Source organism: Thamnophis elegans, chromosome 8 (assembly GCF_009769535.1).
Source record: "Thamnophis elegans isolate rThaEle1 chromosome 8, rThaEle1.pri, whole genome shotgun sequence".
NCBI classification, from domain to species: domain Eukaryota; kingdom Metazoa; phylum Chordata; class Lepidosauria; order Squamata; family Colubridae; genus Thamnophis; species Thamnophis elegans.
The window spans coordinates 24,765,306-24,780,953 of NC_045548.1; the positions used below are offsets into that span (position 1 = coordinate 24,765,306).

General features: G+C 41.0%; 1 protein-coding gene across 1 annotated transcript in view; it reads right to left on the reverse strand.

Annotated features, from left to right (window-relative positions):
- Positions 1 to 12,652, reverse strand: part of VAPA (VAMP associated protein A) — a 55,388-nt gene extending 42,736 nt beyond the window's left edge. The window contains exon 1 of the mRNA XM_032222551.1: positions 12,259 to 12,652. Coding sequence (XP_032078442.1) covers positions 12,259 to 12,334 — 76 coding nt within the window. The 5' untranslated portion in view covers positions 12,335 to 12,652. The remainder of the gene's footprint in view (positions 1 to 12,258) is intronic.
- Between the last annotated feature and the right edge of the window lie 2,996 nt (positions 12,653 to 15,648).

Sequence of the window (15,648 nt, forward strand, 5' to 3'; positions counted from 1 at the left end):
TTAGCCAGCTCTTGGTCCACTTTGAAGAACACCCTGTCTGAAGAGGGGGGTGAGGGACCAGTTGTAGAAGATGCCCATTGGCGCCTTACCAGGTCGAGGAAGGTCTTGGGCGAAGGAACGGTGTCCGCCACGAGGCCTGCTCATTGAAAATGTTCTTCGCTGAGAAGCCCTGGCGTTGAGGTGGGACCTCCGCTGCCTTGCTGCCTAGCTTGGCTGTTGTCTTGGCCTTGAAGAGCAGGGACTTAAACAGTGAGGGCTGGAATAACCCGGTGAATGTAGGTTTAGGAGGAGACATGCCTTCATCCTCTGACAGCTTGTCCTCCCTGATCTCGCCTTCCTCACTTTCCATGTCGCTGTCCTCCTGGGATGAATCTGAGGAGCTGGGGATCTCTTCCTCCTGGGCTTCTGGGTATTCAGGAGCCCTGGGGGGAGGGGGGGGGCCCTGTGGCTGTGGGAATGCTGCTGCCATGCATTGCTGAAATGCCTGTATCATTATCTCCTGAAAGTTGGGAGCCCCTGTGGGAGATGTCTGGCTGGGGCCCATGCCCCCCTGAGCAGGGGGAATGCCCAAGAGGGGAAGTCCAGTAGGCAAGGCTGCCCCCATAGCAGGAGGAGTAGGGGACTGCCGTGACCCGTCAAAACCGCGCTCAACTAAGCCGCGCCCGATTAAACCGCGTCGCTGACGTCATCAACAGGGCGACAACAGCCAGCGCGGAGAAAGAAGGGTGCTTTAAATAGCATCTTGAAAGCAAGCCGATTCAACTTAAGGTAAGGGTTAGGTTTAGGGTTAGCTTTAGGGTTAGCTTTAGGGTTAGGGTTAGGTTAAGGCTTAGGGTTAGGTTTAGGGTTAGGTTAAGGGTTAGGATTAGGTTTAGGGTTAGGTTAAGGGTTAGGTTTAGGGTTAGGTTTAGGTTTAGGGGGGTTAGGTTTAGGGGTTAATTTTAGGTATAGCGTTTACAGCGTGCTTCTGTCTCCGTGCTGTTGTCGCCCTGTTGATGACGTCAGCTACGCGGTTTAGTTGAGCGCAGTTTAGTCGAGCGCGGTTTTGTGGTGGAACCGGGGACTGCCACCCCTGAGTAGCGCTCCAAAGTCCTGAGGTGTCTATAGGTATCCTTGCTGGCAGGGCTGGATTCTCCACTGTGCCTCCACTGGGTAAGGGAGTGCCTGGAGTTTTTCCCCCTTTGCCTGGGGTGGCCTGATGGCTGCCAGCCTTCTTGCAGAGCCTCTCTAAAGTCTTATGCCTTCTCCTCTCATACTTAGAGGACTTGGAAGGCTTGTGACCCCCTCCCCTTCCTCTGGATCTGCCCTGGGGGAGAGGTACATTTAGCCTTTCCTTCCCCCCCCCCTCGGGCAGTCTCTGGGGAAGGCACTGACCTGGATGCTTGCTCTTATGCCACTCCGGTGGGGCTGCAGTCCAAGTTTGCAGTTGCCTGGGTTTCTTGTTCCTGGTAGCTGCTGGGCGCCGCCATCTTGGACCACGTGGGTCCTCATGGCTTCAAAATGGAGCCGCGCGGCTGGCAAAGGGGCGCGACATTCAAAAGTACCTGTAGAACGGCTTGTGCTCCAAGGAGGTGCTGTGCGCCTTCTTAGCCAGATCCTCTTCTTCCTGCCTCTTCTCCGATGCTGCTGTGGCCAGGAAAGGGTTCTTCTGCTTCCTCACGATCCTCTGACCACGTGGAGGCAGCGGGGGCACTCCGCGGCGTTTGGGAAGCCGCGGTTCATTGCTCAACCCCTGAGGGGAGCGACAGAGCGCTCCAGCAACTTACAATCCTCAGTGGCTGGGCTTACCTCCAGGAGGTTTGTGCCCTCTCCTCCTGCTGCCCTGTCAAGGTCCTCACTGAGTGACTTCGGATTCACTCAGTAGCCAGGGTAGCGTGCCACCCCAGGGGGGCTGGTGGCAATCCCATTCGTATAGGAGGAGGCTGTTCGCGGTGCAGGGAGGCAAGATTTGATGGGTCCAAATGAATTCTCTTTCAATCCTAGTAAATTGCTGGAGATCCAGAATGTGCAACTTCTCATGATCGGATGAGTCAGTAAAACTGGGGAATACCTGGTGCTAGGGGGCGTTGCCCAAAGAGCTTATCTGACTCAACCCAATCATGAGAGGATAAGGTCAACCCATTCTGGATACTCCTCCCCACTCAGTATGGAAAAGAATCTTGCCCTTGTTTGCTCAACAAGTTCCCGTCTTCACAATTGCTGACAAAAACTGTTGTCTGTAGAGAAAAGAACAATCAGTGGTGTATCTTCAGAAAGAGAACATCTGATGGGGCCAATCTGGTATACCTGTAGTCTTTGACTTAGTACCACTTATTTAATGGTTTGCAGTTACAAAAATGCTGAAAAAAAGTGACTTGTTCCATTCTGAAAGTTATAACTGTCACACCACCTCCACAGTTACATGATCGCAATTTGGGAACTTGGCAATCACATCACATTTATGATCCTGCAGCATCTTGTCATGACACGATCATAATTTGCCATCTTCCCAGCCAACTTCCAACAAGTAAAGTCAATAAGGGAAAACCAGATGTGCTTAATAACCATGTGACTTGCTTAAGGACCACAGATATTTGCTTAACAGCTACAGCAAAAATTGTTATAAAATCATGTCTGGTCACATGATGATTCGCTTAATTGCTTAGCAACCAAAATTTCAATCCCAATTCTGATCATAAATTGGAGACTATCTGTAGAAGTTAAGACTATGCATTCTAGTCCTGTTTTAGGCATGAAAGTTAGTTGGGTGACTTTGGGTCAGTCTTGTTCTCTCATTCCAACCCAACTGACAGGGTTGTTGTTGTGGAGAAAATAGAAGGCATGAGTATTAGGTATGTTTGCAGCTTTGAGTTATATATTATAATGCAAGATAAAAATCTAACACTAATAATCTAGAAGGAAAAAGCAAAAGTGTGTAGAAACATAAGCAAAATGAGATTGGAAATAGTCACATGATCCTCACTAGTTTCCATGAGAGAGCTAACAATCTTTCTCTGGGATTAAAGATGAGAGTATGACTTGGAATCAAGAATATCTTCAAGGAGAAGAGAACAAGGCCTGCTTAGGGAGGGACAGGCAGAGAGACTATATAGCCAGGGATTTGTTTGGAAACCATGGTAACAGCAATGTTAGGTGTCTGGATTGAAGAGAGAAATAATATTAAACCATGACCCATAAAACTCTAGTGAGCTAACAGGAGCTACAAAGAAAGAGAGACCGCCTGCTGCCAATTACCTCCCACAGACCCGTTAGATCGCACAGGGTCGGCCTCCTCCGGGTTCCGTCTACCAGCCAATGCCATCTGGCTACCACCCAGGGGAGGGCCTTCTCTGTTGCAGCTCCAGCCCTTTGGAATGAACTCCCGGCGGAGATTCGGACCCTCACCCCTCTCCAGGCCTTCCGGAAAGCCGTCAAAACCTGGCTGTGCCAGCAGGCCTGGGGTTGATGAGTTCCCCTCCCCTCTCGACTTGTATGGCTGTATGACTCTTGTGTATTTTAATTACGTGTATTGTGTTTGTATCCCCTTTCCCCTTTTGAGTTGTTCGCCGCCCTGAGTCCCTCCCGGAGAAGGGCGGCATACAAATAAATTAAATCTTAAATGCTTCTAAAGTTTAAATTGAATTGCAATCTGAGGAAGTAAGGACCAGCTAACTGGAGAATCAGGTTAGAGAAAATTCCTACTCTCTCCAACATATGAGTTCTAGGCCATTATCTTCTTGAGCATTATTTTGTTTTCAGATATGCTAAATATTATATCTGGAAAGTAATTTCCAGAAATTAATTACCTATTTCAAGGAAGTTGTCTCTAATTTTTCTATCAGAAGTTTACTAGTTTTTGTTATAACTAAAGTATCATTTGCTCCATCTTAACTTCTTTGTGCTTCAGATTCATATTTGGATCTGTCTGCTTTCCCATAGCATTTTAAATGCCTTATCTTAGATACCCAAGCTAAAAAATGTTTTTGTTTTCCTTATTTTTAATAATATTTTTAAATACTAAGACAATTAGCTTGCTGTTATCTGGCCACAAACCTCAAAGTTGCTAGAACCAGATAATGATGTTATAACAAGTTACATCGTAATTATTATTGTGCTCAGTCTTGCAGTTGAGTTAATTTGCTTGGGCTTTAAGAATCACATCTCCCACACAATTGGAATGGTCAAAATATCTATATGCTGCAGCAAGTGGTAACAATGATGAAGTGCCATGTACCCCAGCAAAAGGATGGGTCATGACCCAGCAGGTCAAAATTTTCCAGCTGCATACACACAACCCAGCTAGCCACTCACACTACTAAATGACCTTAATCCACTCATTTCATTCAGTGCATTACATCCATGAATTGACAGATCTATTGATTTACCAATTGCTAAAAGCAACACTCATAGGAAATGTGTTAACTGTGGTGAGCTGTGGTGATAGTGGTTAGTATGCAATATTGCAGGCTAAGTCATTGCTTACTGCCAAGAGTTCAATTCCGACTGGCTCAAGGTTGACTCAGTCTTCCATCCTTCCAAAGTTGGTAAAATGAGGACCCAGATTGCTGGGGGCAATATGCTAACTCTGTAAACCATTTAGAAAGGGCTGTAAAGCATTGTGAAGTAGTATATAAGTCTATAATATGCTATTGCTATTACTAATATGTAACTGCTTAGGTCTATTCTTATATTCATTCAGTCTAGGCATTTAAGAGTAGAATTGTATATTACTTGCAATTTGAAGAACACAAACTAATAATAACTGTTAAAACATTGGGGTAGGTTACTGTCCAAAATATTTTTATTGATACTATGTTTTTGTTTTATGGATATTTTCCTAGTTTGTTGCTCTGAATAACCAGGAATCCTTAAGACGCAACGCATCAATCTGCTATGTATAGTACAATTTTATTAAGTTCTCAAAATGTTTAATAATTGATATTTTAAACTCATATTACATGTGGACCCATTTTCTTTTGTATTATTAGAGAATCAGAAGCAAGTATTCATAATGGGCAGTTAGGGTCTATTTATTCTTAACATCTATTTTCCAATCAAATTAAAATTTTATAGACATACATTTGCTATGTAATGAGCAATTTTTGCATTTTAGCAACTAAATTTAATATTTTACTTTTGTAATCTCAAATCTTAACTTTTTGGCAAAGGAAAGCATACCAATAATATTATTATTGGAAAAGCATACCGGGAGCTGTAAGATAGATAACTCTAAAAGCCCCCATGGAAAAAGAGAGGTACTTTTGTAGCTCCTGTGAAAGCTACACCATAGTCATAGCTCTCTAAATCTAATAAGGGTATGGACAGTTCCTGGGTATGCTAGAAGGGGATTGGTTGCAACATCTTTCCATTACCCATGGCCCCAACTATGCTAGTTATGCTTACATCACTATTTTTAGTAGTTAACTATTTTTTATGCTTATGTAACTAACTGTATTTGCAGTTATATATTTCATTAACAATACCACAAGCAAATGTGAGCTATACCCATGAATACATATTCAATGTTCACAGAAAATCTCAACATCAAGCTAACAATGAATGTTTATTAGTTATAAACCAGCATATATACTAATAATTTGTAAGAATAACCCATATGAATTAATTAAACAAAAAGTTAACATAGAATTTGTGTTTCAACCAATTCCCTTTAATAAAAGTTACTATATGTAACATAAACTTAGTAATTAACTTTACTTGAAATATCTAAAATTTTTGTATTATGTCAAACCTTTTAATAATTATGTGTTGCTACTGGTTTTTCAAAATTATGAAAATTGGATTAAATCTTTAAAAAGCTTTTAATACCAGTATTATTTAATATTTTCCATTCTACAAGGAGAATCTTGGAAAGAAGTCAATATTTGCATTGTTACTAAAGGAAGGGCAAGATTTTATCTTCCACTAAGAATTATAGACCAATTTTTCATGAACAATGATCAACAATTTTCGTGGATAAAGTAAACAAGTTTTTACAAGACAAAAGTTCATTCATGAAAATCAGTGTGGATTTCTACCTAAAAAATAATTAAAAAATAATGTGACTACTGTACTGGATGTAATAGAATAGTCAAACAATGTAATGAAATCAAGCTGTATTAATTTTCTAGCACAGAGAAAGTTTTAGACCATCACATGACAGGGTTGTTGTAAGGAAAATAGGAGGAGAAAGGTATGTTGCATATGGCTGCTGCCTTGAGTTATTTGTAAAAATAATAAAGGTAGAATACAAATAGATTAAATTAAATTAATGGTGTTGACTAAATCATGTGATATCCAGAAGGGGATGAGGTTGTCTGCTGCCCCCTTTGCTATTTATTTTGGTTCCTGAAATTTTGAACAGAGATATTAAACAACACAAGAAGATAATGGGCCTAAAATTAAAAATAAGATCTTTAAACTCAGAGCTTTTGCTGATAATTTGGTTTTGATTTGAAAATCAAAATGACCTTTAAAAAGGTTAAATATTTGACTAGAAAAATATGAATTGCATGTTATTTCAAAATAATGTTAAAATATGGAATGAAGTAAAAAAAGATAGGTTGAGATTGAAAAAAATTGCAACTGTCATTGTTGGGAAGAATTTCTGTGATTAAGATGAATGTTTTATCTGGAATGTTATTTTTATTCGAGATAATACTTATACTGACAACTGATGTAACATTTAAGTAACAGAAAAAATATTTTTCCAAAACTGTTTGGCAAGACCAGAAACTGAGACTTAAATACAAACTGCTGGATGATGCTAAAGAAAGAGGAGTTAGAAGACCAGATTTTGAAATTGTATTTTGCAGGTTGCTCTTTAATACGGGTGAAAGAGTGGGTGAGTTTAAGAAATAGACAGCTATTGGACTTGGAAGAACATGACTTAAGACCTGTTGGCACAACTACTGGGATATGAGGTTAAGGTAAATTTTAAAAATCATTTTATTAGGCATACCTTACTGAAAATTTTGAATTGGCATAAATCATAAGTGACTCATAAAATTCCTTCATAGCTATCACCCAAAAAACCTTTTATTAGAAGGGAAATTACACTTAAGTCCAAATGATTAACTTAACACGGATCTGCTACATTTTTCCCAAGGATATTTAAGTGAAAACCTGAAGTTGGAAGACTTTATATGCCATTGGAACTTGACAAGACTAATGAACTTGAAAATGCTAAGACTGATTTTAATGTTGAATTGAATACAAATGATTATTGATAAAATGTAGTAAGTTTTATTGAAAATTAAAACAGGATAAACAAGTGAAAGACTGTATAATAAAATGTACAAAAAGAAATATAATATATAGTTGGGTCAATGGGATAGTATGAGGAAGAATGAATTTAAATTTACATTAAATTACAATCTTGAGAATTTTTATATGATGCATTCCAGTGGCATATACCATTCCTGGTATATGCTACTAGAAAAACTGTGAAACATATACAAGGGAATTTCAAATATTTGTTGGAAATGAAATCAAACTTATGGTACATTTTTTCAGCTTTGGTGGACATGCAAGAAAGCTAGAAATTACCGAGATTGAGCATGTATTCTGATTCAGAAGATTTTAAAAATGAAGGTATAATTGAAACTAGAGATTTTTATTTGAGGTTCAGTGGATAAACAAATGGAAACATTTTATGGAAACGCACTTTTATATGTGATGAACTGCAATGAGACTTTTGTATGCACAAAGATGGAAGAGTTTACAAATACCTATGAAGTATATAGAAAGTGTGGAAGAATGGATGAAGCTGATGGAATTGACACAGATGGCAAAGTTGACAGCTTTAAGTAAAGAATATACTAATTTTATTTCTACTTAGAAATGACTTTTGGACTTTTTGCGAGAAACTGAAATAAATGTTGATTTGGGGATTTGACAATTAGAATTACATAGCATCAAAGAAATAATGTAGACAAATGCTAAACTTTTAGTAAAAGTTTATTTTTTTATTCATAATTCTATCAAAGAAAGTCAGAAATCATTATAGTTTGCTTAATTTTTTTAATAATTTTAACCTGTTTGATATTTATAATTGTATTATGTTCATATATTTTGTGAACCACTCAAAGCTTACATGCTGCTTTGGCACAGAATTCAATATGCTTTCTCCAAAGCATTTAACATGAGCTTAGTGAAACTTACTACATATGTGTATGACATATAAGTAAAACTTTTATTAAGGTCTTTGATGAGTGTATATGTGTATGTATAAAAATAATATATAATATACGTTAAACATGGCAGTTAAAATGAACTGTAAGAATTAAAGAGGATGAAAAGAAGGGAAAGTATTACTAAGATGCTAAACATTCTCTATGGTATCAGAGTTACAGGGGCAAAGATATTTGTGGAAGTGATTTTTTTATATACAGGTGGAACTCGAAAAATTAGAATATCGTGCAAAAGTTTATTTATTTCAGTAATGCAACTTAAAAGGTGAAACTAATATATGAGATAAGACTCATTACGTGCAAAGTAAGATAGCTCAAGCCGTGATTTGTCATAATTGTGATTATTATGGCATCACGCTCATGAAAACCCCAAATCCACCATCTCAGAAAATAAGAATATTACATGCAATCAATAAAACAAGGATTGTACATAGAACAACATCGGATTTCTGAAAAATATAAGCATGCATATGTACTCAGTACTTGGTTTGGGCCACTTTTGCAGCAATTACTGCCTCAATGTGTCGTGGCATGGAAGCTATCAGCCTGTGGCACTGCTGAGGTGTTATGGAATAATGCTTCAACAGCGGCCTTCAACTCTTCTGCATTGTTTGGCCTTATGTCTCTCATCTTTCTCTTAGCAATGCCCCATAGATCTATGGGGTTCAGGTCAGATGAGTTTGCTGGCCAATCAAGCACAGTAATCCCAGTCATTGAACCAGGTTTTGGTGCTTTTGGCAGTGTGGGCAGCTGGAAAATGAAGTCAGCATCCCCATAAAGCTCGTCTGCGGAAGGAAGCATGAAGTGCTCCAAAATCTCCTGGTACACGGCTGTGTTGACCCTGGTCTTAATGAAGCACAGTGGTCCAAAGTCCTGTTGCTCCTTGGTCCAAAGTCCTCTTTTCTGATGAAAGCAACTTTTACCAAAAGCACCAAAAACTGGTTCAATGACTGTGGGATTACTGTGCTTGATTGGCCTCTCCATTCTTCCTCCAAACTCTGGATCCTTGGTTTCCAAATGAGATGCAAAAGTTGCTCTGGCGAAAGCAAATGTTCTGCAATGTTTGTTATGTGAGATTAACATATAATTGGTTTGTTTGCAGAAGAGTTTCCAAACCATGTACTGTTGGTGCTAAATTAATGTCATATTACCATCCTACATCAAAGAAGCTCTCCTTCAATGATCTTTTTACTTGGTTATATCCCATCTTTGTATTGGCTCATTACAAAAGTCATAGGCTTCTAGATGGATTGGAAGTGATCTTTGATAATGAGGGATGTTAAGCCTATTGGCTTAAAGAGTACTTTTAGTCTGTAATTAAAAATAATGACCCAAATCTTAGCTTCTATCCTATTCCTCATTCTAGTCTTAAAACTGAGTTAGATACACATCTAGGCACTTGCATGATTAATCTTAAGAACTTGATCTATATCCTCTGGGCTACAGTTAGTGTAAGGCCTCACTGGAATCCAAAACAATAGTTATACCATTGCTTTTGTCTCAAAAATATGGCTTTGCAGAAATGAAAGGACAATTCACTGTGGCATTCCTCTAGACAACCTACAATATATGGGCCAAATGTGAGGCCCTGCATTCCAACCTGTGAAAGATCATTTCCAGGTAGTTAAAATATTTGACTTGTTTAGTCATTGATATACCAACTATGCTTTTGAGGATTTTTGTTAAAGATTCAATTTTCCTTTTTCACAATATTGAGCAAAGGACTCTTTATATCCCTATCACAGATAATAGCAGAATAACCATGTCATCATGCAGGAAAAATGAAGGATGCCCATCAGCTAATTTTAGTGGGTGAAAGTTGCCATTATTGAGGTGCTGTGTAAATTACAAAATAATGGGGCAACAATAAAATTTAATCCTTGTGCTGTTGAAATTGAGTTGGCTAGCTGCTTTTGGGAACCAAATCTTATCCCTTGAGTTGTTGGTATTGGTATAAAGTTTATATATTAGGAAAAGCAGTCATTTATCTATGTTGTTAGATGGTTCTTCTTCCATCTACAGAAGCTGAACAAATGATTCAAAACTATATTTCTCCACTGGGTATTATAGGATTAATACTTGGTCTATGGTAGATCTTGCTGGTCTAAAACCAGCTAGGATATTACACGTTTGACGCTACACTGAAATGTCTTCATGATCTATCTTGCCAAGCTTCTACAAAGATTCCTCTCAAAATCCCATTACAATTTCATTAAAAATGTCAATGAATGAACCACAGATATTCAAAGCATTTGTATGTTCTACCATTTGAGCTATGTTCAGAAACAAGAATGACAATCTTGCATTATGCTAATGATTCTTCTAAAATATTAATAAACAGATTGTTTAAAAATTTAAATATTTTATTCATAAACTTCATTAACCTTATAGGAAAAATATATTTGATCCTAAGCCAATTTCACATAATAAGTAAAATTTTCCTATAAGAGCTTTCACAACTTTCTCTGAAGTCCTCTCCATTCAAAATACATTATTTTCCCCAAACTGTAAACAATTAAAAGGCAAATCCCGTAATAATTCAGCAAACTAATGTACTATTATCTTGTCCTGCATATCCTTCAACATTCAATTCACTTTTGAGCAGAATGCTTTTCCTGTTCAGGGTTTGCGTAGTTTAAAACACTGATTCCTAACCACTCAATTTTTGAATTTAATTTTTTTAAAGTACTCTGGAAGGTTTTATAGAATTATTATTTAATGCAAAAGGGGCTATAAGAATTATATATTCAAGTCCATTTCCCACACCTAATTCCTTCTGTTGAAAAGCATAATTATCTAATTTTAAAATGATCTATAAAATCTGGAAATATTGACAAATACAATCCTACCAGAAGGGTTTTTTTGTTTTAAGTTCCCTTTACCTTGCTCTAATTTAATAATTATTACTGTTCTTCTAATGATCTTCTGATCCCAATCAGAAAGTAACATTTTTATCACCTATTATATAACAGTCCTACAGGATCTCACATCCGAATTTACTGTACTAAGCATACAACGGACATCCAAAGCTTATAAAGTTATTCCACGCCGTTTCATCGAACTGCAGCTGGAACTCCCTTTAATTGAAACATCTATCAGAACCCGAATGCAATTTATAAAGTTCAAAATGCAAAAGAGCATAAGCGTTGCAGTGGAAAACGCCCTGAACTAAGTACATACATGACACATCAAAGGGTGTTGGTGCAAGGTATCGCCACTCTTTTATACGGTCTTATACCCGCACGGACAACCCGCCGCGGTCATGCGCTGCATACAGTACTGTATTGTATGCTGTTGTGTACTGAATGGAAAGGTAGCAACCCCCCTTCGCCAGCCCCGATACAAAAAACAGACGGCTACCACAAGCTCTGAAAATACACAAGACGCGTGGAGAGCTACCACCACAGTCCACAAGCAGGGCATTTTCTGCAACTTAGGCCTCTCCTAGCCAACCGGGGAAGGCGGGGAAAAGTCGACCGGGAAAGATTCGGTGTTATGCCTCTGATAGGGGCCATTCCAGTCTCATGGCAGGAGGGACGGACGCCGTGGTTCGCTGGCAGCCGAGCGTCCCGGGGCGAGGGACCGAGGCCGCTGCGATGCAGCAAAAAAGAAAGGAACGCCTGCCAGATCTTAAGGCAGCTCCTGCCAAAAGCGGTTGTGCTCTTGAACCACTCTCCCCCGCTTCCACTGGCTGACCTCGAGCAGCCGCTGAGGGGGAGCAGCAACCAGGGGCGACTTCGGAGGGAAAGCCAGCGAACCGCCGCCTTTACCGCTCACTACAGCAAACCCACCGGGAATTGGGGCGGGAGAGGCGGGGAGGAGGGGGTGTCGTAAAGACAAGAGAAGAGCAAAATGGCGACTGCGGCGCTTCGTCCTATTCCCCTGAATCCAACCTCCTCCTCGGGCCTCAGAAGGGGGTGTGCGGGGAGGGGGGACGGCAAAGGAATAGCTCGGGCCTCTTCGGGCTACCCCCACTCAACTCTCTCCCTTCCGCAGGCTCTTGCGCGCGGGAAGGACCCGGCAGAAAAGGCGTACGGTTTCCTTCCCGGCCTTCTCGCTCTCGGCTCCACTGGCCTTCCTATTACCGTACCTTTGAATTTTAGGTCGGTGGGCGGATCAAGCACCAGGATCTGCTCGTGCTTGGGCAGGACTCCGGCGGCCGCCATCGCTGCTCACACGTTCTCTGACTCCAGGAGGAAGGAGAGGGCGGGCGGGGTGGGGAGGGAGGACGTTCCGCTGGGGAAGGAGGAGGAGGAGGGGAGGGAGCCTTCCGCGGAGGACTTGCGGCGGCGGCAAGGCTCGCAGTCGCCCCCTCCCCGTAGCCCCGCAAAGTACGCGGGCGCAGGAGCGCGCGGGGTCAGCACCCGCTGCCTTTGCGTTGATCTCCTCCTGCCTCCCTTCGCGCTGTCCCTGGAGCGAGTGACTCACTGGCTCCCCAGCGCACTGCGATCAACGCCAACTATGGCGCGGGCACGAGGACAGTGGCCGAGAAGTTCGAGCACCCGCACGCCAAGTCGTGCGGGGAACCGCACGGGCGCGAGCCAAAACAAACGAGGCCTGCGCGCGCTCCCCCTTCCACCCCCTTCTTTCTCCCGGCTCTCGCTGGTTGATAGGTTCGCTTAGGTGAGGAATCGTCGCCCGCTCCGGGAATTGTCACGCGAAGAGCCAGTCAGTCGGGAGGGATTGCTCTGCAGGAGGGGGCGGCAGCGCCTGGCAACTCGGCTAACCCGAAAGGAGAAAATTGACACAAGGACATTAGGCGTCAGAAGCTTCAACGCCGCCGAAAGAAAGCGGCTTGATTGCTGAAACTCCACGCGTACCCGAATTTCGTTCAGTGGCATGCCGGGAATTGTAGTCTTCAAGTAAATGGGAGAGAGGAGTTACGTTGCGCGCCCTTCGTTGTCTTAGTTTAGAACTTGGCTCTCGACTTTACGGAGTGCTGCCGTAGTTTGCATCAGTAACAGTTCTTTGTCACGACTGAAAGAGAGAAGACTTTGAATTAGAGCTGCACAAATCCAGATGACTTTTAGGTGTCAAAGAGATACGTACTGCTTATTGTGCTTATTTCGACTCCTAGCGACCACGTTGAAAGAGTGGAAGCCTGAGATTTTGCATTTCTGATAGCGCTCTCGTTAGTGATTAGCTTCTTAATGAAACGAACATTAAATCTTCCTTTATATTACACTAACATAATGCAAAGGAATCTTTGTTAAGTTTAATCAAAATAAAAAAGGCATTTTCCCTTGCTAAAAGAATAAAATACAGTGCAATGTGTGCTTATCTGCAAATTGTGCTAAGCCAGTCTGATTATTTATTAATTAAACCAGAATTGGTTGGCATGTATTAAAGTAATTGTAAACAAATTAAATTATAGCATAGCAATATTCTAATTTCAGTGCTGACAGCTTTTTAAAACTACTGCTATGCCATATTTTTGCACAAAATTGATGCTTAATGGTCAAAGGAATATCACATAATATTTACCTTATGATCAATGGCTTAAATTTGTTTGGAAGTAGGTCACACTGAGATGATAATGAAATTTAATGATAAATTGAGGTTTCAACTGTCAAATAAAAGGGAGATCCCAATGTTTATAATGAATGAAACCCATAGTAAATTCTGTACTGCCTGTATAACAGCACCAAAGATTGAACCCTTTCAGTTTAGCAGCTGATTAAAAAAAAACACTTGACTTCTGCTGACATTTTTCTCTGGACAGATGTATAGATGCATACAATTGACATGTAAGCTGCAAAAGGATCTGACCTAATATTGATCAGATAGGAAGTTGAAGATACCCAATAATGTACTGTCTACACATCAAACCAAAATAATGACTTCTGGGAAGGCAAATATATTTTACCAAATGTTTCAAATCATGTGCAGTCTAATGTCAAGCAGACATTTTCATTCCAATAATAGCCAGTGTTTGCAAAATTACCAAACTGATTTGCACTCTTTAATAAATGTACTTTACAGTAATATCAAGCTCTTGGCAGTTGACTCAGACAAAAGAGCAACCTTTTTCACAGCCACAAATCACACAGAATCTTCTTACCAAGATTTACTGAAAAGAAAGGCTTTCAGCACCGGAATTATGTCTCATTTAAAAGTAATTTCTCCATGAAAATTAATGCCTTTCACAATTTCTAATGGTTTTTTGTAAGCTGTCAAGGATGCAAATCTTGTTACTGATGAAGCTGCAAGTCTTTATTAACCAAACTGTCTCTTGAATCCAGGGACCTGCAGTCAGGGGCGGCAGGGCCTCACCACTGTCATCATGAAAAAGAAAAACAAATTTTAAAGGAAAAAGGCTTAGATAGTTGCTGCCAGAGTCACAGTGGATGACTCTCTTAGTGCTTAACTGCAGGAGGAGGCGAGAGAACCACGTGCCCCTTTACTCTATCTTTATGATCACTTGAGCAGAGTTAAGCAAGGGTTAAAAGGCGAAAAATTCCTTATGTAAAGGAGGCATGTGGTTCTCTTGCCTCCTCCTGCAGAGGGCACTTTTTTAAGAGGTTTTTTTAAAACAGTTAAGCAGAGTCATCCACATGGTGACTCTAGCAGCAACTATCCCAGCCTGACTAGAGCAGCTTTTTCTTTTTCTTTTTACATTTTCACATTTTCATCGTGGCAGACAAGAGGAGAGTTGAAATCCTCTGTGACACAGCTGGAAAAGGTATGTGGGTCGGACGGAGGGAGGGGGAGGAATTCAAAATTATTGTAATTTGTAAGTAATTTTTTATTGTGAGTAATTTCTGTGTGTGTGCGTGTGTTTGTTTCTTCACTTCACTCAAACAATCAATTTGAAAGAGTTTGAGAAGAGAGGGAAGGGGGAGAGGCAGGGAGAGCAGCCTTGTTTGAGAAGAGATGGGCAGCCCGCCAGCAGAGGCAGGTCTTTTACCCGCCTTTGCTGGCGGGCTGGCACTTTCTTTCTTTTGCCTGATGTGCCCCCCTTCCCTTTCTCCTCCCCCCCCCACCAGGAGCCGCATCCTGCTCCCCTCTCCCTTTCCTCCTCCTCCTCTTCCCTTTCTTCGCCGGCTGCCGCCTCGTCCCCCGCCTCCTCTGTCCCCACCGCTGTGTCCAACAGAGGCATCTCGTGTCTATGGTGGACATAAATGCGAGACGCCTCTGTCGGGGACAGCAGGGGGGGTGCTGCTTCTTGCTGCCGCCGCCATGCTCTTGCCTCACCAACCGTAAACCTCACCGTACGTCACTGCTTCAATCCTTTTCAATATAAGGGTCATCTCAGATGTACAGCCATGCATTGTTTGAGGTAGTTTTTAGGACTTGCATTCAATCATGTTTAATCCAATATTTATTCCATAAGCAATATACAGATAGTTTTCAGCTTATGATCACAACTGAGCCCTAAATTTCTGTTGTTAAGTGAAACATTTAAAGTGAGTTTTGCCCCATTTTATGACCTTCCTTGCCACAGTTGTTAAATGAATCACTGCAGTTGATAAGTCAGTGA